Genomic DNA, 25,797 nt, shown 5'->3' with positions numbered 1-25,797 from the left:
GCTTAAAGGGTACAGCCAAAGTGGTGATTCTGATGATGGGTAAGAAAAGAAGTAAGCACGGATCTTACCATTTGCCTATGAAGCTCGAGCCACACGGGATTTCTCTGTCATTCTCAAACACATCATTAAGTCAGTTCTCAACGTAGGGCCTTTTCATTTGCTGCTCCTTTTCAACGATCTTCCCCTAAATCTTCAAATGCCAGGCAGTTTCCTGATATTAACATCTCTGCTTAACTATCTCTCTTCAGAGGGGCCTTCCCTGAACACTCACTATCTGAATTTTGTTCCCATTTGCTTACTGTCTGTGTCCACCCCTTAGGATGTAACCTCCTTAAACAGAGGAACCTTGTCTATTCTGCTCACTGCTATTAACTTCACTACCTAAAATAGTGTATCATCATAGATGGACTTTATTGAATAAATGAACCACAAAAAATACACTAAATCCTCTAACTTTAATTTTATGAAAACATCAATTTCCTTAAAAAGGAGTGCAGTAGAAGCATCTTGTCTGGTAAGAACAAGACCAGTAATCCAGAAGGTAAATTTTAAAAGTTGGCTGCTGCAAATGCCACCCAAAAAAATACAGACTTTTAAAATATAAACGTACATTTATTCCTCTTGATATTTTGATGCAAGACTAGTTTTAAGTTTAGGATTACTAATCAGGCTTTCACATGATCTTTTTGAATAAACCACATCTACTATGCATCTTTTAAGAGTTCCTGTTTTAATTTGATTTAAAGTTGAACAAGATCTTAAAGGTGCCTAAATAACAGAATCTTTCTGAAGTTTTACAAGTGTTTTCTAGTTTTTAATAACTGTCTCACTGGAGCAGACACTCCTGGCTGACTCCTTAACAGGGCTTCTCCCTTGTGACTGCCAGAGCTGTTCAGATGTTCAACCTTTCCCACATGATGTACGGGGAAATGCTGATCAGTCTAAGTCAACATGACAATGACAGCCCCTTGTCAGTATCTGATTTATGGAAGGGCATGTGAACCAATTCCAGCCAGAGAGACATGAGGGGAAATGTGACAGTAAGATTTTAAGAAAGGGGAAAAAAATGGCCCTTCTTTTCCCCCTGGATGTTGTTACATCTAGAGCTACTCACTGTAGCCATCGTGTAACCATGATGAGAGCTAGCGCAAGGAGAACCTGACAATCTAACAATGGCACAACAGAAAGATGGAAAGAATTTGGCCCTGGGGTTAATCACTGAGCTGCTGCATTCACCAACACAAAAACTGCCATCCCTCCCAAGACATGAGAAAATAAATTTTCTTTACTGTTTAGTCAGTTGAAGCAAAAGATACCTAAACCTTTAGGCTTATCCAAACCTAATCCTTCAGTAATTTTTAAAGCACTTTCTGTAAAGTCTTTCCAAAGCATCCACTTTGCTTTTCACTAAGACAACACTTCTTTCTACACTCATATTTCATTAGCTTAGTTCATATTTAAACTAAAAATTACATTAACACTGGCATAAAAACAACCGATTCTTAGGCATATAGCTAACCCAGTAGGGGAAAGGGACAAGAGTAAACTAGAGTGGTTCACAGCTGCAGGTGCTCAGAATATGTTGAACTACGGGAACTGAAAGCAATGGTTTAACAGAGTATGTCAGTTAAGTGGAGGTTTATTAAGGATCTCAGTCACAAACACATTTCTGTATATAACAGATTTTGTACATAACAAACAGATATTCTCCTAGAGGGAGGGAGGCAGCTGAAAAAGCCTTTAAAACTTTAGGACTAGGTTTCCAGGAGAGCAAGTAGAACTGGAGCCACCTGGAGTCAACGAAGCCCGAGCGTGAGTCTGCTCAATCTCAACCCCAGTGAAGCAGCACAGTGATGAGAGACCACAGAAACGGGAAACAGCCTCACCCCAATATGTGTTGTTTCACTAATAAGGAATTGAGAATATTGACAAAATTCCACAATTCAAAATTTTAAGGCAATACATACAAAATGTACTATTTGCTTTATGTGCTTATATAATAGCCAAGTTCCACTTTATCATATGTCATGTTAAGGATAACCACAACAGTTTGCCATTTAAAAAGGATATTTGTATCCCCTTTTAAGAAATACATACTAGACAAATTACTTCAAATAGAAATTTTCCAGAGATTTTGAAACAAACAGCCAAAGCTCCTCAACACTAATAATCATACTCTTTTCTAACTTCCTTCTAAAAATACTTAATTGAGCTCTACTATATGCCAAACAGTAAATAAAGAGAACTCAATGAGAAATGCCCATAAAAAACACAGAACTAGAGAATTTATTTCTGGAATAAAAACTCCACTTGTAAAGATCCTGGGATCAGAAACTATGTTTCCAAATTATTCTCCATAGAGTTATAAGGCACTTAATAACACAAAGTTACAAATGGTAATAATATTCACATCTTTAATAGTAATATTCATTTGCTAAGAAATGTATTTAATACTTATTAAACATAATTTATGTTTACCTAACACAGAGTAGACACTGTATTAATAATGTCTTGGTGGGCTGGTAAGAGCAGGAGTTCTTAACCTGTGTTACAAACCCTCAGAGTTTGTTGACTGAATGCAGAGGGTGCATGAACTTGGATGGGGAAAAAAACTGTATCTTTATTTTACTAAGCTCTAATTGAAATTTAGTACTTCCTTAATTAAAATGTAAGCAACAAGCCATCCTGGTATTTCTGTACCTGTGATTTTGTTATCATTAGAAACCACAGATACTTTCATATCATTTTAGTTTCTTCAAATCTCTAATTACCATTTATCCTCATTACTAGTTTAAAAATTACACCACTAGAGTTTGTTGATATGCAGATTACCGAATTTATTTGATATTTAAAAGACTTTCTAATATGTTCAGCATCCTCATAAGCATACATAGTTAATTTTGCACAATTAAAACATTATTTTAAGGGGTCCACATGCATCACCAGAGAGCCAAAGGGGTTCATGGACCAAAAAGTGTAAGAACCCCTGGAATAGAACATCAGAGCACGGACTGGGCTGTTTGCAGAGCGTAACAGAAAGCACAGCACTTTAAGAAGAGGAAAAAGCCTCAGAGTATATTTAGCTGAAAATCCTCATTTTAGAGATAAGGAAATTGTGGTCTGGTGAGAGTAAATGCTGTGTTCAAGGTCACACAGACAGCTAATTAGTGACAGAGCCAGAGAAAAGAGAATCCAGGTTTTCTGGCTCAGAATCCACGGTTAAGTCTATTGTGATGTGACTTTGCTCTAAGAAGATAAGAGAGGACAACTTGGCAAATGATGACAAAAGTTATTAGAGGAAGAAATAAACTATACAGGAAGAAGAGGCATTCTTACAAAGGAAAATGATGGGGTGAGATGCTAAAGCATTTTGAAAATAAATTCGACAGCACGACATGGCAACTCAAATGTTGAAAAAGACTAGTCAGAAAACAAACAGGTGAGACCCTCTTTGCATATCGAACACAAAGAAATGGTCCAAATATCTGAATATTCCAAGTTTTATTAATATCTTGTCTCTCCCACTCTTTGTGAAACACGTACTTCTCAGTCTGTTTCCTACTTTATAGACTATGACATGGGTAAAGTGAAAATTTTACTTCCCTCCTAATCTAATCGTCGTGGAAGTACAACAGCATAAGAGCAATAGTAAATATCAAACAACAGTTGGTATCAACGTCAAGGAAACAACAAAGCAGGGACTGTGCAAACTGGAGACTCTGTAAACTGCCTGAAGAAGGCAGTTGCGACTACTTAATTAAAGCTAGATGCTGCCAAGAGATGAACCATCAACCCAGGATTCTACACGGAACAAAAGTATCCTTCAAAAATGAAGGTGAAATAAATACATTTTCAGATAAAAGAAAACTAAGACAATTCATCATGAGCAGACCTGCTCCAAAGAAAGGAAGTTTCTTTGGACAAAGAGAAACCAGTAGAGAATTTGAAATTTCATGAATGAAAAACAACAAAAATGGCAAATATGTGGGTATGTATAATAGACCAGAAATTGGCAAACTTTTCCTGTAATGGGCCAGTCAGACAGTAAATATATAAGGCTATACAGACCAAATCGTCTCCGTTCTAACTAATCAATTCTGCATGGCAGCACAACAGAAGCCAGAGACAACACATAAACTGACAGATGTGGCTGTATTCCAATAAAATTTTCTTTACAAAAGCAGGTATAAGGCTAGATTTGGCCTGCAGTCATAGTTTGTCCACCCTGTGATAGACCATTCTTCTTAAGTTCTTTAAAATACGTGTGCTAATTTAAAGCAAAATTTACCTCATCGTCTGAAGAAGTACTGGAGCCATGTAGATGAAATACACACAACTACAACATGGAGGGTGAGGACAGGGAATCCGCTGACAAGATTTCCACGTTCCACTTGAAGTGGTAAAATATAAATTCTAACTGTAGTGGGTGGACTCCCGTACACGATAAAGATACACTCGAGTCCTAACCCCTGGTATTACTGCATGTAACCATTTTCGGACACAATCTATGCAGATGCAACCACGTTAAGAAGAGGTCACTAGAGCTGAGTGGGCCCAAATCTGATGACTGGTCTCTTTATAAGAAAAGGAGAGGGAGACAGAGACAGGCAGAGAGGAAAGATGGCCAAGCGAAAACGGAGGCAGAAACCGGAGTGACGCAGCCCTAAGCCAACACTGCCGGCACCTCTCAGAAGCTGGAAGAGGCAGCAGGGATTCTTCCCTAAAGCCTTCAGAAGGAGCATGGCCGTGCTGACACCTTCATCACAGACTCGTGACCTCCAGAACCAAGACACAACACGAGTAGTCTCATATCTACTGAAAAAACTGAATTCAGTTAAAATCCTCCAGGCACAGACAGTTTCACCAAACATTTAAAGAAGAAATAATACCAACTTGACACAATGTCTTCCAGAAAATAAAACCTGAGGGATTACTTCCTAAGTCATTTTGACGAGGCTAACATTACACTGGTACCAAAACCAAAGACAATACAAGGAAAAAAAAACCTTAAAGACCAATATTCCTCCTGAACATAGACGCAAAAATCATCAACAAAACACTAGCAAATCGAATTCAACAAAATACCCAAAGATTAATAAACAATGAACAAGTAAGGATTTTTCTGGGAATATACTTGCTCTCTTTTTTTCTTAAATAACATGAAGTCACATGAAGTGACAATAGCAATATACTATCAGGTTTGTAAAGTATATAGCTGCAATATGTACAACAATAGCATAAAAAGGGAGAAGAAGGAATAAAGCAATAAGAAATAAGATCTCTATCTCTCACTGGAATTAAAGGAGTCTAAGTCTCAAGTAGATCCTGATAAGGTAAGACGCATAAGGTAAACTCTAGAACAACAACTAAGAAAATAATACAAAAGGTTACAATGAAAATATCATCAAAGGAATTAGAATGTTACACTAGAAAAAAATTGCTTGATGCAAAATAGAGCACTAAAGGAGGTAAAAAAACAAAACAGGCATGAAAACATGCAGAAAATAAAGCAAAATGGCAGATTCATATCCAACTACATCAATAACAATAATAAATGTAAATACTTAAAAACGCAAATCCAATCAAAAGGCAGAGTGTCACCCTGCAGAAAGAACTACGTGTTGTCTACAAGGGAGACACTTTACATAGGAAAATGCAAATAAGTTCAAAGTAAAGGGATGGGAAAAGATATATCATGAAACAGCAATCATAAGAAAGCTGGACTGGATATACTAATATCTGACAAAATAGACTTTAAAAGTATTATTAGAGAAATAGGAAAACATTTTGTTATGATAAATGGGTCAAGCATCAGGAAAATGTAACAGTTATAAACATATGAATCTCACAACAGAGCCCCAAAATAAATGAAGCAGAACAAAAGAGAGAAATAGCGAATTCAGCAACAGTAGCTGGGAGACTTATAGTCCACTTTCAATAAAGGATGCAAGAACTAGAACCAAGATCAACAAGCCAACAGGAGTCTTGAAAACCAATACAAAACCAGATCGGACAAACATATACATAGAGAACGCCCAACAAGAGCAAAATACATGTTCTTCTCAAGTAACAATGAAACACCCTCCAGTATAACCAGATGCTAGTCATAAAACAAGCCTTAGTAAATCTAAAAAGATTGAAATCATACAAAGTATGTTCCCCAGCCAAAATGGAATGAAATTAGAAATATAATGACAAAATGACACTCGGGAAATTCAAACAGATGGACACTAAATAACACATTTTTTAAAAACCAATGGGTAAATGAAAAAAAATCACAAAGCAAACTAGAAAACGTTTTGGGAAGAATGAAACAAAGATAAGAGATACCAAAATGTATGGGGTGCAATGAAAGCAGTACCAAAAGGGAATTTATAGTTGTATTGTAAAATACCTACTTTTAAAAAGATGTCAAATCAATAAGTTAAACCTGGTACCTTAACCAATTAGAAAAACAGGAGCAAACTAAACTGAAAGAAAATAGTAAGGAGCAGAAACAAGTAAAATACAGAAGAGAAAGACAAAAGGGAAAAATTCAAAAGAACCAATGCTGATTATCTAAAAAGATAAACAAAATTGACAAACTTTGAGCTAAACTGACCAAAAAAAGAAAGAAAGAGGGGCAGGCCCCATGGCATAGTGGTTAAGTTCAGCACACTCCGTTTCAGCAGCCTACGTCCACAGGTTCAGATCCCATGCATGGACCTACACCACTCGTCAGCCAGGCTGTGGCAGTGACCCACATATACACGTATAAAGTGGAGGAAAACTGGCACAAATGTTAGCTCAGGGTTAATCTTCCTCAAGCTAAAAAAGAGGAAGACTGGCAAGAGATGTTAGTTCAGGGTTAATCTTCCTCAGCAAAAACAAAAAAGAGAGAGAGAGGACTCAAAGTACTAAAATCAGGAATGAAAAAGGGCACATGACTACCAATCTTACAGATACAGAAAGCATTATAAAGGAATAATATGAACAACCATATGCTAATAAATTAGACAACTAGATGAAATGGACATATTCCTAGAAAGTTATAAACTACCAAAGCTGACGGACTCAGGAAGAAATAGACACTCTGAGCAGACTTTTAACAACTGAAGACAGCAATACTAATTTTAAAATTTCCCACAGAGAAAAATCCCAGGCCCAGATTGCTTCACTGGGGAATTCTACCCAACATTTAAAGAAAAATTAGTATCAATTCTTCACAAATTGTTTCACAACATGAAAGCAAATGGAACATTTCCTAACTTGCTGTACAAAGCCATTATTATTCTGATAACACCAAAGATATTAAAAGAAATGAAAATTTCAAACTAATACCTCTTATGGAAATAGACACAAAAAGTCCAAACAAAACACTAGGCAACTGAATTTGGCAATATTTAAAAGGGATGATAACACCATCACCAAGCAGGATTTATCCCAGGAATGCAAGGCTTTTTCAACACCCAAACATCAAATGATGTCACACAGTATAGTAACAGAAGACAAAAACCACCTGATCCGCTCAACAGCATAGAAAAAGCTTCTGAAAAAAAGCCCAACAGCCCTTCAGGATAAAAACACTCAACAAATGAGGACGAGGAACAGAAAGGCACCCCCTCTAACTGATAAAAGGGATCTAGGAAAAAAACTACAATAAGGCTGCCCACTCGCCATTTCTGTTCAGCACTGCTCTTACTGAAGGTTCTAGCCAGAACAACTAAGCAAGAAAGTGAAATTTAAAAAGCAACCAGATTGGAAAGGAAAACAAGTCTCTCTATTTGCAGATAAGATGATCTTGTATACAGAAAATTTTTAGGAAGCTACTAAAAAAAATCTATTAGATTTTATAGCAGTTTAACAATAGTTTAGATTTTAATAATAACAGATTTTATCACAGTTTCATAAAAGAGTTCAGCAAGGTTGCAGGGTACAAAATAAATATGCAAAAACCAACTGCATTTCTATATACTACCAATGAAAAACCCAAAAATGAAATTAAGAAAACAAGTTCATTTCTGAAGCATCAGAGAGAATAAAATACTTAGGAATAAATTTAACAAAAGAAGAAAACATATTTTGAAAATTACAAAACATTTTTGAAAGAAATTAAACATAAACTACACAAATCGAAAGACATCCCATGTTAACAGATGAGCAGACTTAAAACAGCAATACTCTCTGAACCGATGCACTGATCCAACACAACCCCACCAAGAAACTGACAAGTTAACCCTAAAATTCACATAGAAATTCAAAGGACTCAGACTAATAAAAACAATCTTGAAAAAGACAACAAAGTTGGAGGAGTTGCACTTCCCGGTGTGAAAGTTTCACAATGTAATCAAGACATATTGGCAGAACAACAAACATACGGACCAACAAAACAGAATTAATAGTCTAGAAATAAACCCTCACATTTTACAGTCATTTCATTTTAAACAGGATGCCAAGATAATTCAATGGGGAAAGTATATAGTCTTTTCAACAAATGGTACAGGGACAACTTGATACCCACATGTAAAGCAATCAAGCTGGACCCCTTTCCTCACACCTTATACAAACATTAATTCAAATGACTCACAGACATAAACACATGAGCTAAAACTATAGTACTCTGAGAAAACATAGGAGTAAACCTTCATGACCTTAGGTCAGGCAGTGCCTTTTTCAATATGACAGCAAAAGTATAAGCAACAACAACAAACTAAGCTGGATTTCATCGAAATTAGAAACTTCTGTGCTGCAAATGATACCATAAAAAATGTGGGGAAAAAAGCCAGAGAATGGAAGAAAAAACTTGAAAATCAGATACATAATTAGGAATTTGTGCCTAGAACACATAAAGAAACCTTACAATTCATTAATAAAAAGCCAGACTAATTTAAAACTAGGCAAAGGATCTGGATCCAAATAGGCATTTCTCCGAAACATGTACAAATGGCCAAATATGTACACAAAAAAATGTTAATGTGATTAATCACCAGGGTAATGTAAATCAAAACCAAAATGAGATACCACATCATACAAAGTAGGACAGCTACAATAAAAAAGACAAAACAATAAGAGGTAGTGGCCCAGGGTCTGGAGGAACTGTAACGCGCACACTGCTGGTGGGAATGTAAACGGTGCAGCTGCTGTGGACGACAGTCTAGCAATTCAAGAGGTTAAACAGTGTTACCAGACAGACAAACAACTCCACTCTGCATGCAACCATGAGAAATGAAAACAGATGTTCATACCAACACGTGTACACAAGTGTTCAGAGCAGCATTATTCTTAACAGCCAAACTGAAAACAACCCACATATCCATCAACTGATAAATGCAGAAATAAAATGAGGTATATTCACACAATGGAATAGTCTTCAGCAACAAAAGGAATATGATACTGATAAATGCTTCAATGTGTGTGATCTCTGAAAACATTATGCTAAGTCAAAAAAGCCAGTCATGAAAGACCACATATTCCACTCACATGAAATGTATCAGAGGCAAATGCATAGAGACAAAAAGTTGATCTTTCTAGTTGCCTAAGGCTTGATGGGAGTGGGGGCTGAAAAGAAATGGGGTGGGCCCGCTAAAGAGTCTAAGATTTCTTTTTGGGGTGATAAAAATGTTCTAAAATTGATTGTGGTAATGGTTGCAGAGCTCTGTGAATATAGTACAAACCACTGAAGTGCACCCCTTAAATGGGTGAGTTAATGTATGGTCTGTGAATTAGAACTCAATAAAGCTGTTAGATAAAGAACTGTCAATCAGTGTAATCGACCATATTAACAGCCTAAAGAACCAAGCGACCATATCAACTGACACAGAAAAAATACCTGGCAAAATTCACCATCCATTCACCATGAAAACTTTCTGTGAATTAGGAATAGAACAGAATTTCCTTAATTTGACCAACTTACATCTATATACTTAACATACACACTTCATGGTGAAAGACTGAATTCCTTCACACTTTAAGAATGCAAATAAGGCGAGAATGCTCCAGGGGGTACAAAAATGCAAAAAAGAAAGAAAGAAACAAAGGTCATACTGATTGGAAAGACAGAAATAAGAAATCTTCCCTACCTGCAGATGACACGATTCCCTGAGTAAATTATGTAGAACGATCTACAAAAAAACTCCTACAACTACTATGTAAGTTTCACAAGCTCACAAACAAGATCAACGCACAACAAAAATCCTACTACCGCATGCTAGTAATAGCTAGTATAGCTCCAAACAGTTCCCCCAAAACGATATTTAGGTATAAATATGAGATATACAGTTATAAATCTAACAAAACATGAAGGATCTGTATGCTGAAAACAAAACACTGATGAGTCAAATCAAAGAACTAAATAGAGAGACATACCATGTTCAAGAATTGGAAAATTGAATAAAATTAAGATGTTAACCCTCCCCTAATTGATCTATAGATCAATTATTACAATGTCAATAAAATTCCCAATGAGATTTTTTTCTAGATAATGAGAAAGATTTCCACTAGTCATTAAGAAAACCGAAATTAAAACCAGGATGAGATCAAACTCACTAGAATGGCTATATTCCCAAAAACTAACAATAACAAAAGTTGGAGAGAAACTGGAAAAACTGGATCCCTCATACATTGGCTGGTGGGAATGTAACACTGTTCTAGGTGCTGGAGACACAGACAAGATACTAAGTAAAAATAAGGCAGGCAAGGTACTTGCTTTCATGGAATTTTTATCTAGTTAACAAAAAATTAACAGAAATGATTTCTGCTAGTGATAAATGCTAAGCCAGACAGGGAGAATCATGATATTGCAGTTTAAGAATGGCAAGACATAAGTAATCAGGAATGAGCTGAGATTACAGCTGATATATCATTCAAAGGATGAGATGGATATACATACATACATATACACACACACACACTTACCTGTTCAATAAGTACTCCAAAATATTTTTCTATGTATCATTTTACTAAAGAAGATGGTTTTTCTATCTTTATTAAACACACGTAATTACCATCCAGAGATTCTAATCTACAGAAGATGACCACTATTACCATAGATTGATTTTTTTTTAATGAAAAGCCAAGAACACTAATTTTAACTAGCCTGTTCACCCTCATTCAAAATAAATAAACAATTTTCATTAGGTTTGATTTTTTGAAATACTGAAATAACAAATGCAGCTCTATCTTCAATGACCCTCCTTGGGTCTAAGGCACTCAGGATTAAGAATGACAAGCCTCAATGAAAATGTTTCTAGTGTCTATTTGAATGCCTAAAAACTGAACACTAGTTTTGAAGAATCTTATTTTAACTCATTTTTTGTATCTTCAAAAGCGTAATTTACTCTATTACCTGTCCCATTCTCATTATCACTGATAACCCCATTTAATCTCCCATTTGCACCCGTTCTACTAACTTCTATCTTTCTATTTTTCTACATTATATATTTCCAGACTGAGCCATCCTTTTTCCTGTTTTCACCTTGTAACTTTTCCTACTGAAAGTGTTTACAGCATGTTTGGTTTAACAAGTTTATCAATAAGATGATAAATCAATTAGACTTACCCTGTAAAATTTAAGAAAAAGAGTGACATACTGGCAAACAGTAAAATTTTGGAGTGAAAAAAACCACCAAAAGGTATCCTTATTCTATATTTTCTATATACCATACACAAGCAGCAAAACCTACTACTGTTCCTTCAACATTTTAATTTCTTTTCCAAAGGTCAAGTCTAATTTGATGCAAGCATAACGAGGAGTCACTTAAACCATATCAGCGTTTATGGTCAAAATACAAACTTCAATAATCTTTTAGTTATTTAGGTGACTTCTGGTCACAAGTACACACTACTGATTTAATCTGCTAAAAACCACATTAACTCTCCTCAGCTGCAAGGCCAAATTAAAACACTAATGCTTTCAACAAAAATTTACTTAAGTACCAGGCACTAAACTGAACAGGACCAAAAAAAGTATTCATCTCAAAAGCCCACAAATAGTGAGGCATGTCCTAGAAGAGTATCTGGTACCTAGTAGGTATTAAATTAAAATCTGGTGAATGAACAAGCGGTATGTGGAAAGCGTCCACTACAGAACCCAACTCAAAGAAATCTTAGTTTCCTGGGTGCCTTCTCCCCACTAGCATATTACTCTCTGAAATAATTATCCACCAAAAATGAATAGTTGGGATTACTCTTCGTTTTTTCTTCATTATATTTTACTAAGCCTTCCAAGATGTTAAAAGAGTTTCATGAATTATAATTTTATTTATAACCTTAATTAGCAGAAATCTATAATTTTGTGACCTAAAAGTAAACTAATCAAGACCTAAAAGTAATTACTTTCACTAGATGAAACTTAGTAGGCATAAACGTGTTTCTCCAAATTACTAATGAATGAATACTAACAAAAAATATAAACCTGCAACTCGCAGTAGGCACAATTTTGTCAGTAGATGAAAGCAAGCACTGGACACGGTTGCCCAAAAATCCCATTGAATCATGTGACCATTTTTAAAGAGCCTAAATGTTTGCTTTACATACAGCATCTTTAATACTTCAACAACTATCCAAGGTAAGGATAACTACCTCTATTTTACAAAAGAGGAAACTAAGCTTCAGAAACGTCAAATAACTTGTGTATATGTATTGGTGGTGGAACCAGGATTCATACCAAGGTCATTTAGCTCTAAACCTTGTATATCTTTCACTTTTAAATCATTCCTTCACATAATCTATACACAAATTTAAGTCTAGCAACATACACAACCTAGAAGAGGTTTCAGCATCCTCGTGATAGAGAGAGAAATGCAGCAAAACGGAGGGAGAGATATTCACTGTGCCAAATATGCATTCATTCAACAAACACCTTTCAGGCACCAATGAGAAAAGGACAACAAAATACTATCCAAAAAAGAATGATTGATACAGGAAAACAACATTGATGAATCAAAAAATGTTCAGCAAAAGATGTTAGACACAAAAGAATACATACTGGACAATTCCATTTGTTTGAATTTCTAAAAAAAATTCTCATCTATAGCGAGAGAAATCAGATCAGTGGTTGCCTGTGGCCATGAACGAGGACAGCCTGGAATAGTGAACTACGCGGGTGTTGGGAATGTTTTCATCTGGATTGTGGTGATGGCTACAGAGGTGTATAAATTTGTCAAAACTCATTGTAAAGGGTATTTAAATGGGTGCCTTGTATTATACGTAAAATTCCTTGACAAACTTGATTTAAAAATAAGAATGGTAAGAAAAGCCCTTAGAGGAGGGGAAAAAGAATGGTATTAGTTTCCAGAGATATCGAAACGAAAATGGACCTTGCCCTGAGAAAGAGCCAAGATCTTCACTGGAGATATATGTATATATTTTTTAAAACTTAAAATATTTAAGTAGCATATTAACCTGCTTTAAAAAAAATCTGGGCCAGCCCTGGTGGCCTAGTGGTTAAATTTGGCATGCTCCACTTCAGTGGCCCAGCTTCGGTTCTCAGGCACAGACCTACACCAATTGTCTGTCAGTGGCCCTGCTGTGGTGGCGGCTCATATACAGTAAAAAGAGGAAGACTGGCAACAGATGTCAGCTAAGGGGAAATTATCCTCAGCAAAATAAAAAAAAAATACAATAAATATTTAACAGAAATCACTAGTGGTAGTAGCAGCATTAGCTTCTTGGTCTTAATTGCCCTGTCCTCTTACTGCAAGATTTAATTCAGCCACCTAAAGTTTCCTTGCTGAGTTGCAGTTTTTCTGCAAGGAACTTAAATCATATATGAACTTTCAAATGTTATACATACACACTTTTATAATCTGCTAATTGCATTACATCTTGCCAACTAAAGAGCTAGTTCTATAGATACAAGGATATTTTTTAAGTAAATAAAGCAGTTGCTTTTAGCATCATAATTCAGAGCTATAGATAAATTTGAAAGTTCCGGCATTCCAAAAGAAACAGCGCAGTGATTTTCAAACTATAGACTCTAACAATGGACCATGAAATCAATTCAGTGGGTCAGAAATAGCATGTTTAAAAACATGATATATAAGAGAAAACATCTGAATGCATCTTGCAGTAAGGGATCTGTTTTCTGAGCTTTTTTTGTTTCAGTCACACATGCATGCATGGACACTCACCCTGGATCCACACTATGGATCCTGATTTAAGAAAAAAAAGTGAAAGGCTCTAGGAGTCTGCTAGGGAAAGGATGATAGTGTCATGAAAAAACCATGAGCTTTGAAGCCAAAAACCTAAGTTCATATCTTACTTCTGCCACTTGTTAGCTCTGACCTTGGAGAAGTTAACTACAGACTATCCTACAGAACCTTTATTTATTCAACTGTAAAATGGGAAAAATTCAACTAACTTTGTACAATTGTGAAGAGTACAGCTGAGATCATTTTACTCAGAGTAAAAGCCGAAGTCCTTACGATGCCTCACAAAATTCTTCTTGACAGGCCTCTTGCCCTACCTTTTCGGCACCCATCCACCATTCTCCTTCCCCATTCCATTCCAGCCACAGAGGCATCCTTGCAACATTCCAATCTTAAGACATCAAACCATAAGACATCCTCTCTCAGGGCATTCGCTCTTGGTTGTTGTCCCTTCCTGGAACCCCTTTCTCCTGGATACCCACATGATTGCTCCCTCACCACAGGCTCATTCCATCACCTTCTGCAGCAGGACATCCAGGACCAGCCAATTTAAAGCTGCATCCCACACATACTTCATACTCCCTTAGTCTCTTTTCCTCCATCTCCTTACCACCATCTGCCACATCACGTTTTATTTTTTATATTGCACACTCTATATTCTCTCAGAACAGTGCCTGGCACATAATAGGAGATAAGCAAACATCTGCCAAATGAATGAGTAAGTGATATACAGAAAGCATCTAATACAGTATTTAAAGGTACCTAATGTTACTTTGCCTACTCCCCGCTAGCAAAGCACACATTCTTTTCAAATTCATCCATGGCTATCAATTGAAGCCTTCTAGACAGCTTAAGAAATAGTAAAAATACAATCTGATGTTAGCATTCCACATAACATCTTAGCTATGTTTTTAGTGTTGATACAGTAAATCAAACTAGGCAAGAATTCTCTTAAACGTTTACATTGTTAGTTTATCCAGTTTAAACCACTTTGTCGTCAATTTGGTATAATACCTCTATATGCTGCTAACCTCACTTCATGTTTGTGGGATATTAAACATGTACTTTTTTCCCCAGGAAACATGAAATGATGCTTGGGAGGGGACAGGAGACAGGATTATAACTCTTTATTATTACTTTTATTCTTATTCTTCTTGAGAATGAAGGATATGAACAGAAAACATAAGTTTACACCTTCAAAATTTAGCACAATTTTTTTTACACAACCATACTCAGCGTCACTGACAATAAAGTGAAAAAGACAATTCACACATAGCTGGTGAGAATGTAAATTGGCACAGCCTTACTCTAAGGAAAAAAGCAAGTATAGGTATTCAAAGCTTTGGAAAATAATCTTTCATACATTCAACAAATATCTGCGAGGCCCTATATGAGGTTTCAAACACACATTAGTGAACAAGACTGACGTGACCCCTACTCATGATCCAGTGGTAGAATGTGAGAGAAAACTGTTCCAATAAGGACTGATTATGATCGATGCTATGAGAAGAGGAGCCTACATAAGAAAGGGCAGCTGGGGAAAGCCTCCCTGAGAGACGTCCCGTCTGCTACATGCTGTGCTAAATGCTATACATCTACTGTCATTTTCTCCTCCTAACAATCCTATGAGATAAGGATCATTATTACACCTACTTAACAGGAGAGGACAGTAGAGCTTGAAAAGTAACTTGAGTAAGGACACGGCAATTAGTTAATAAGCACTGGAGCCACCTCCAATACTTTAAAATAATAATTATACTTACAGAAATGTTTTCTAAAGAAATAATCAAATGTGCAACCAAAAATTCAGGTACGAAAATGTTCACCACAATGCTATTTATAAAAAAGAAAAATCAAAATAAAATTAAATGTTCAATAGTAAGGAATCGTTAAGTCAGCTATGCTCTGGCTATTAAGAATCACGTTTTGCATAAATATTAAATGACACTGGACAGTGCTTATGATGGAAATTTTTTTTAAAAGAAAGAGGTCACCAAGTAAGTATGGCCAAACTTCTCTATTACAAAAACGGGAACAGTGGTTGTCTCTGAATGTTTTTCCTCTTTTTTTATACTTTCCTGTATTTTCTAAATTTTCCGCATCACCCCGTGTTACTTTAATAATGGGGGGGGACCATAGTGCTTTCAGACACACAGAGGAAACAAATGTAGTTCACAGGACTGCAAGTGATGTTTTTTTCTTTTCTTTTCCTCATCTTTGTTTTCCCATATTTTCTATAACAAGTACATATATGCTCTTACTACTACTTTTTACTTTCTCTAAGCTTTACACTATAAGTTTTATAAATAAGTGTTAGATATGAGTGTCTTTGTTGCATTTTATATTATCCGCCATAGTTAATATGAAATGGAGGAACAATCTGACTCAGGATTTGAGGTAGCAAGATTCCAGTGTCTTTTAGTATGTTTTTTGAAGAAAAAAGTACTTTATTTGAAAACAGCTTTTTTATAACAGTACAAGACTAAATCATCAGCAGACCTCACAAGCACATAACATCAGCAACTAGACTTGACAAGGGTGACAGCAAAAGCAGTGCCCTTCCTTCGATGCACAACCAGCACCTTCCAAATGCCTTGCTCTGATTCACTCCCCTCACTGCGCTGCTGCAGCTGCTCACCGCTACTCTGCTTTCCTTACATGGTATTTACTTTAATGCTTCAAAAGGCTCAGCGCCACGAGATCTCACAGATCTAAGGGAGGAAGAAGACCAGTAAAAGGTATTCATACACATCACATACACAAAGAACATACAACAGTTTCAAACCACTGCACTGACATTCTCAGTGCTCCCATTATAACTTACAAATGAATTTAATTTGTAAGGAAAAACAGGCATGATGTTCACAAAAATATGTCTGGCTAACAATGATAAACAGAAAGCACACAAATACAATTATAAAAAATGGGACTAGCCCCCAAAATATTCATGATCTTTCATCCTTAATGAAAAGGGAATGAAAATGAGGTAGACTTCTTGCTATGTATACTTCCATACAGAAATTATCAGAACTTCAGCATGCAAAAATATCCAAGTATGAAGTGGCCTACTATGATGGAAAGAGCAGAATCCTTTTTTCCCACTCTCCACACTCCCCCTCCCAAAAGCCCAGTAAGCCAGACATTTAATTAAACCAAAATAAAGGGCAAACCACATGATGCAGCAGTACCACAAGGTAAAATGAATGAATGAAGAAATGATTCACACAACTTAAGAAACTACTAGTTTCATTACAACTACTAATAATCAGGAATCATTACCAGAATACTTTCACATGTTTTAGAGTTAACCAAACATTTTTGCTTTCATTATCTCAATTCTCATCAGCAACATTAGGAGGTATAAAAGACTAAAAGGCTGAGGCTCTTCAGTACTAATTGATTTGCCCAGGCACATAGCTAATAAATTCATGGAGCCCAGACCAGAATCCATCTTCTGAATCCAAGTGTGGTAGTCTTTCCAGAATAATATCTCTCTCTAAAGATGAACATATACTCAAAGATAAATAAATGACCTGACTTTCTCAACTTTCAAAAAAATAAATGAGAGGTGCTATATTAAGTATTTCCTCTGAACTTTCCCCAGAATTCTGAAATATTTACTCTGTATAAAGGAAGAGAGGAACCAATATTGCTAAGAACCTTTTGTTAGGTGTTTTACGTGACTGTATTAAATACACCTACGAGAAGATGTTTTATTTATTTTAAGGATTTGGAGACTGAGGTATAGAGAAGAAACTTGCTATAGATATAACTCAACATAACTCAGGTTCTAAGTGGAAGACACAAACCTGAGTCCTAAGCCAATGCTCTTTCCCATTAGATTTATCCCATCTAACAAAGGAATTATTAAATGCCTGTTACGTGTCATGTACCATGCCAAGTGCTTCAGATAGAGCACTGCTAAAATGTATTTGTTATTCAAAATACTATACATAATACTTAACACAATGTCATCTAAACAAAACTCCTGATAGGAAAAGCATGTCTAGATTCTAACAACAAACGGCATCCCTCATTTACATTTACAAATTTGATACAAAAAAGAGCACAGTGCACTCTATGAAATAAATTGTGGCTTATTATCATTCGCCTCAAAAATTCATCTTTAAGTAGCAAGCCCCACTCCAAAAAAAAAAGAAGAGCCTTTGTTCCTTATATCAATTCTATGAGGTAAGTACGGTTATTTACCGACATTTTTCGAATGAAAAAGTCAACTTTAGGGAGGAGAAGTCACATAGCTAATTAAAAGCGGTGGAATGGTGATTCCACTTCAGGCTGGCCAGTACCAGAGACTTTAACAACATCATGTAAAAGTCCAGCACAATATAACTCTCTTTAATAGAAATATTTATCAGCTCCATTTTATTCAGCAAAAAATGAACTAAACAGACAATTAAGCAAATTGGGCAGCTCCAAATCATCATGGTACAATTATTAAGTTTTGCTATGAAAACAAATGATACATAATGCCTATTATCAAAGTAGTAATTTGCTGAAACTGCATTCTTAGGGATGCAATTCTTCTTACTTAAAAACATTCATTTGGGCTCTTTTTTTGCCTGTAGAATTAACAAATAATGCTAGCAACCTAACATAAGCATAACTATTACTACAGGATTCAGAATAATGTATGCATGTACACACCCCCCACCTCTCACCAAAGTAAACCAAGCACTAGTCACATGATACAGCCATCAGCTCCAGTGGACAATCACACTGTTCATTTAGATTTTCTTGGTGTTATTGTAATTTATCCAAGTAATGTTAAATCTCATGCCTGCAAATAATGTCAAATAACAGCGTCCGAACTTTGCCTGCCCTAACACTTAGGTAACAAATTCCATCCATTAATGTAAAACTTTTAACTATTCGCATTGATTTATATGTATGACAAGTTCTCTGGAAGATAGAAACTACAGAGTTTCAAAGTCATACAGTTCTTAATGAATAAAAAGTCCTGCCGATAGGAATACAAAACACTGAATTGGTCTAACGGAAGGAAAACAGCCCTTCAAAAATTTCACAAATATACTACACCGTCAAGCTTGTAACTTTAACTATAAATCGACTGTAGAATCTAAAATTTCCCCCTGAAGCACAAATCTGATTATCAGTCACATTGTTTTTTTTTAAAAAAAATTGGTTAATTATTCCTCATCAGGTAAAAAAAACTCTCTCACACTACAGCTAGTTCATTCCTTCAGCCAACCTCTCGTGAGGTCCCAGAACTCCATCAAGAACTATAGCAGATTACTTTGCCACTCTCCAAATCCAGTATATTCTCCCATTGTGTATTTGCAATGCTGATTCCATACCCTCCCGCACCTAGTGAACTCCAATTCACCCTTCAGAACCCAGTTCACACATCACCTCCCTGAAATCAACTCGTTAACTGTCTCAGACAAGGCTGCTCTCTTCTCTAGCATGCACCACAAAAACTGAACTTGAAGATTATCCAGTGCACCTATACCAGTGATGGCAGTAGTAATATTTACTGAACTGTACAAGGAGATCTCATTATGCACAAAAATCATTACCAATTAATTTCTAAGAAAAATCTAACTAAAACTTTGCAAAACTAAAAACTTTTAAAGGTTTTGATTCTGTGCAAACACATAGAAAGTTTGCTCTCCTTCATAATTTTCCACTAATACAGAGTCCCAATTCCACCTGATCCAGAAAACATCGTCACAGCCTCTTAATGAAAAATAATCCTTTCTCCCTATAGCTCTTCATAAAATTTATTAAAAACTACTGAGTCCACTACAATATTTTCAGCAGTGGAAAAACTAGGATTATGTCTTAATCATCTCTTTCTCCCTTTAGAATTTACCCTCATTTATGCAGAAAGCACTAAGTAACTGTTCATGAAATTTCCTGTTATCAAACACACCAAACTTGACTCCATCTATTCTTTCTGCCCGAAAAACCATTCACCAGATTTTTGCACGGTTTTCTCCTTTGTCAGTTTCTACTCAAATGCCACCTCCAGACAGAGGTCTCCCCTTGTCACCCTACTTCAAATCTTCTCCTCCTTCCATCCCTAATCAATTGTTGTGCCCTCGTTCTCCTTTATTTTCTTCATCCAACTACCACTCTGAAATTGTTTATTTGGGTTACTTGCTTATTTTCTGTCTTCCCCTCCAAGATGTTAGCTCAAGGAAGGCGGAGACCTGTCTTGTTCACCATCATATATACCTAGCACGACAGCAATGTCTAGATGAGAGTACACTCAAATTATTCAACGATTTAGGTGAAAATGTCTATAATGTTAACATCCAATCAGTAGAGCCTCAAATTTAAAGAATTTGTATCCAGGGCCGCACCGTGGCCAAGTGGTTAAGTTCCCGCGCTCCGCTGCAGTGGTCCAGGGTTTCACTGGTTCAGATCCTGGGCACGGACATGGCACCGCTCATCAGGCCGTGCTGAGGCAGCGTCCCACATGGCACAACTAGAAGGACCCACAACTAAAATATACAACTATGTACTGGGGGGCTTTGGAGAGATGAAGGGAAAATTTTAAAAATAAATGATTTACATCCAAATGCTACTCAAAAACAAATAAATTCTATGAATTTTGCATCTGCAGAGAGAAGGAAAAGTACTGACTTTTTAAAAACACATAATTTCAGGTTGGAAGATCATCAAGTCCAATGGTTTTCAAATTATGCTCTGAAACACCTTAAGAGCAGTCAGAGGTCAAATCTCCTGACACACTGGACTACATGTTTTACACATATGCATCTATTTTAGGATGCGTGATTCACACACACAGAGAACACAAAGTGTATCAGACATCAAATGTAACACTCTGCAGACTGCTACCTCTACTGCCAGCTTAAACAGTTTTGCTCTAGAGCTCAAGGTTTGGCGTGACATGTCTATATTTACAATTCCTCATATGTATGCATAGATAGAAAGGTTACAGCTCAAATCTTTTTCTAAGACAAGCTCACTCACCTAAAATTATAAACATTTTACTACACCCCTAAAGCATTATTTTGTGCACTAGTAAGTCAAGGCAAATCTGCTCAGGACATGATTCCTTTGCCAAATAACTGTGCAATAATAAGTAAATTTGTAAAATGTGGCATCAGTGTGATAAAACACTATTACCTATTATCATTATAAAACAGTATCATTACTCAAAGTTTTGGTGTTTCTTGATGAGTATGTTTATAATTTTTAAAAATATGAGCAGCTGTTGTAATTTGTCAAAAAGTCAAGCTTCAAACAAAAATTTCCTACTACTTCTCTTTCAAACTTCTATACTAATTAAATTATCCTGAATCTGCAAGATGATCAGTTAAAAACAAAAACAAACCTTCCACTTACACCTACTTAATTCGATAAATCAGGATTTTCCCCATACAGTAGCATTAAATTGAGAAAGACATTAGATGCTGGGTCCAGTCTAAGGATAAAATGGCCTTCGTAATTCCCAGTTGCTAATTTTCACACTAATCAATACCACTCGATTGTTCTATCTTTATGTTAATATAAAAATTTAACCTTATTTAAAAAGTTAACATCAAAATGACAACCACATAAAATTGAGATAATATATCTGAAAGTGCTTTGCAAGCTGCACAGCATTTTTTAAATATTAAGTAGTAAAATTAAACCAAAAGGAATCTCGTTCTTTGAATGGCATGATAAACTTACTAAATATTATTATTTTACCAATCTATGAAAGATTCTTTTACAAATAGGAAATTAAATACAAAATTTGTATGAAGGACAAGTATTATAATTTACAATGTAAAAAGTAACACAAAAACACATTCCTGCCAGATATGACACAAAACCAAATTGCTCCTCTCCCAAACACATTGTATTACATAATCAGTCATTACATTTTGTCCAGATGCTGATACAAAATGGAGTTATGTTTCAATATCCAAATACATAAGTGGAAAAATGGTATATCAACATGTTTGGAAAAAAGCAGGTCTGCTCATTGTTACTTAAATTACCAGGACACATAATTTTCTCTTGCTTATTTTATCATTCCTTGGCAAAGCAAAAATTTACTAAGTGAATTTTTTACTTCAGTAAGAAGTTTACTAAATTCTCATCTACTTCACATAAGGAAACACATTTCAAGTCAGTAAAGCAGAGAAAGGACTGGCGTCCTGAGTACCGGATCAAATTCTCTTTTAAAAAATATACCCTCTCCGCCTCTTTAGTAGTTTTTAGTCATTAAAAAGCCTCTGGAAAATATACAGACAAATGAAACATACAAAAAGATTTCTAAAATCATAAGTCAAATGTTAGCATCTCACTAAATGAAATTCTGGGATTTGATTTCTACATCTCAAAAACAGACACAAAACTGGTGCACAATCTCTTATTCAAACCCTTAAAGGCCAGACATTTCTCAGAACTGGAATTTTTCAGATGTTAGAAAGGTAAAATTGTACATGTATCATACAGGACCTAACACTAAAGGGTAGGCAGCATCTGTAATCAAAAACACATCGATATTTCTGCATCAAAATATTGGAAAATTAGGTTAAGACAGATAAAGACAATAATTAGGCTACCAATTACATTTTACATCGATATTTCTGCATCAAAATATTGGAAAATTAGGTTAAGACAGATAAAGACAATAATTAGGCTACCAATTACATTTGGAATTTGCCACCAATCTTGCTTAAAAAAATCCAGTTTTCAGAGCTTTTTGGATTTTGGATTGCCAATGAAGATACATTAAATCATCTCACCCAATTTTCATAAGGAGACTAGCATTCAAACTAGAGAACTCCTACTTTGTACTGGGCATTGGACCAGGCATTTGGTGGAAAAAAGTAACAAAACACAGAATCTGACTTTAAAAAGCCCAAATCTAATAGAAGCTCAAGGTTAAGCAATGGTAAATATATATTACTGTGTAAATACAGTTGTCTCTCAATATCTGTGGGGTGCTCAAGTTCCTTAGCCAGCCCTCTGCATCCATGGATTTGGAGGGCCAACCGTACAAATACAAAATACCTCCTTCAACCAACAACCTTAGCCACACAAAATACAGCAAGAAGTACAGACCTAAACACTCTGCCAGAAGCACTTTATCACTAACATCCTTCCCTCAGTCCTGCACTCACTCTAGACACATTTCTCTAAGAAACTGGTTATCGAGTTTCCCACGAGTGATTAAGAAGCAAAAGTGTAAGACAGGACTCACCAAGCGGAGCAATACAAGGTGGCCTTCTCCCCAGCCCCTTTTCCATTCTGTTTCTGATTCACGGACTGGGAAATGGCACTCCCGACAGCACTAAGTGTCAAATGACAATCTGGCACCAGTTCAGTTCACTGCATTTTTATTAATAACTTACTAGGTACTATGCACTATAGAAGGTACTAGAAATGTAAATACTATAAGTAAGATAAAGCCCTACCTCTCAGGTGCTCACAGTCCAGTGGAGGTTAAGGTAGATGGCGGGGATGTTCAATAAATAACAAGACAGTGTGTCCCACATGCAAAATAGAGGAAGACTGGCACAGATGTTAGCTCAGGGCCAATCTTCCTCACCAAAAAATAAATAATAATTATTTTAAAAACTTAAAACCCTGATGTCCACCCTATTTCTTTTCAACGGCAGACTTTCTATGACAGACACCAATTTTAGTACAGCTCTTTTCAAAATATCTATTAAAATCACAATGAAATTCAATTCCTTTAAGTGTCACAGGTAGAGATCATCCTTAGTAAGGAAGAAAATTCCCCTGCCTCACCAACCAGAAGGACTCCTGTCACAGCCCCAGACCCTTGGCATTGACATTGCACGTAATCCTAGTCAAAGAGGACAGAGCAGCTCAGATGAGCTCTGCCTCTCAAACTGCCCACCTGGTGCCTTGGTTTCTTCTGGTTCTTTGTGATACAAAAGCCACCAGAGGTCCAGGTAACAAACACAATCTTATTTAGTAGTATCTTTTCCTAATTAAGACAGTATCACTATTTGCATAAGTTGTCCTCAAATGCCTATTCAAGCAAGCATATGGGAAGTTTGATTTTAAAGATGTATTCATAATAGAGTGCACTTGTTACAGTTAAAAACTTTAAGACAATCAAAAAACACTAGTTAACACTGCTTTTAAAAAAATAAATTACCTCACTTATTTTTACTAATTAGAGTCTGCTCATTATTTCATATATTGACGTGAAGCATAACTTTTCTATATTTTTCTATATCATCAGAAAAGCTTATGAAGCAAACTTGTCACTAAAAAGTTTGGTGAAACTATAACTTCCCACGAGTTGTGAAAAATTCTGTAAGCGTCTTTCAAAACTCAAGTACTTCTAATACGAATACGTACTGAAAAGATAAAATCCAAAACAAGTGAGTTAGAAACACTTCTAATAAAATCTATTCATAAATCAACTACTTTATTTACTTTTGAACAAAGAGAATTTTCAGGTTTTAACTGTAAACTATCTCTGAATAATCAAGAAGTATACTAAACTTCCAAAGTTATTGAGTAAAAACATAGGTAATTAGTTCTCTTGGGGAAGAGTATCATTCTGACTTTCATCTTCAAGATCACGTACTTCTCTAACGACGCGAATATAAATCACTCATACCCAAGCATTCTGCCCTCATTTTTCCACCATATAAATTTACCTCAAAACGCAAGTATTATAGAAACTGAAAGTTTTCAAAGGTTGCGTTTGTTGCTTGGTTAAAGATACAGGCAATTCTCATTCCCAAGAGTATCAGATTAGATTACAGATACCTCTATACAGCGTACGTAGAATAAAACGGTTCTGCCAAAAAATGATGCTTAGGTTATTTTTATTGATGTAGGAATAATTAGGATGCAAAAAAAGCTGAAAGTTTCTCAACTGCTGTCTAAAATACGAAGTATTCACAGAAGTCACCGCAATTCAAGCCCTCAGAAAAAAATGAGAAAAGTACCTTTTTAAAATTAAATGAGGATCTTACAAAGCCAAGAAAGAAGTGGAGCAAGAGGAGTTTTATCTTTTTTACGTGTTTTTTGTATTTTTCCTTCAGATTTAATATTACAAAAGAACTACAAACTAAAAAGTTCAACATAAAAAACTTACTAAAGCTCTTGGTCCATTAAGAAGCATTTCAATGACAAGAATCTGAATGGAGACATCTAACCATGTGAATGCAGGCATTTAACCATTTCAGTCCACCGTGATTCTTAAACAATCCTTTAAATCTGGGATAAACTTATCTTCCAAAATTGCAGGAGATGTGGGCACTAACGCTGGGGAAATACCTGTTTCCAAACATTCCCAAACAGCCCAACAGGAAGCAGGTATGCACACAGACACTCTTCAAACCTCTCTGCCCCCCACTTCATCATCTCCACTTGGGGTGTCTCAAAAAGCAAATCGAAAGTTGCACTCACGATTCTAGAGGTCTAGAATTCCTGCCACCAAGCATGACAGGAAACGTGTCCCACTCTGAACTCCACGTTCAAGCGCGGCCTCCCTCTGCACAGACTGTTAACTCAGTACCTCCCAGCATTTCGCCGAGAATCTGAGGGTTGACATCAGAGAACTTGACCATCAGAAACCGCCCAGAAAACGGAGGGAGGAGGAGGATCCTCGGGCCCGCTTTCCCAACCCCAAACAAAACGTGCCGCTGCGGCCTCGGGACGGAGGGGAGCGAAGGCG

At 36.1% G+C, this 25,797-nt stretch overlaps 1 protein-coding gene across 36 annotated transcripts in view; it reads right to left on the bottom strand.

The window, feature by feature from the left end:
• The window catches only part of CNOT2 (CCR4-NOT transcription complex subunit 2), a 110,889-nt gene that overhangs the window by 84,153 nt on the left and 939 nt on the right, over positions 1–25,797 (bottom strand). For 10 of the 36 annotated variants that reach the window (XM_070622071.1, XM_070622075.1, XM_070622086.1 and 7 more), the window contains one exon: positions 25,530–25,660. The exons of 24 other annotated variants lie outside the window; for them this stretch is intronic. Coding sequence is in view for 1 of the 12 variants with exons in the window: in XM_070622069.1 (XP_070478170.1) it covers positions 25,530–25,564 (35 nt within the window). In the remaining 11 variants the exon portion in view is untranslated. Of the gene's footprint in view, positions 1–23,334; positions 23,402–25,529; positions 25,661–25,797 lie in introns of those variants that run through there. 2 more of the 36 variants (XM_070622089.1, XM_070622072.1) reach the window with 2 other exon arrangements.

The sequence above is a fragment of the Equus przewalskii genome, chromosome 5 (genome assembly GCF_037783145.1).
Source record: "Equus przewalskii isolate Varuska chromosome 5, EquPr2, whole genome shotgun sequence".
NCBI lineage: Eukaryota > Metazoa > Chordata > Mammalia > Perissodactyla > Equidae > Equus > Equus przewalskii.
This window is presented reverse-complemented; position numbering and strand designations above follow the sequence as displayed.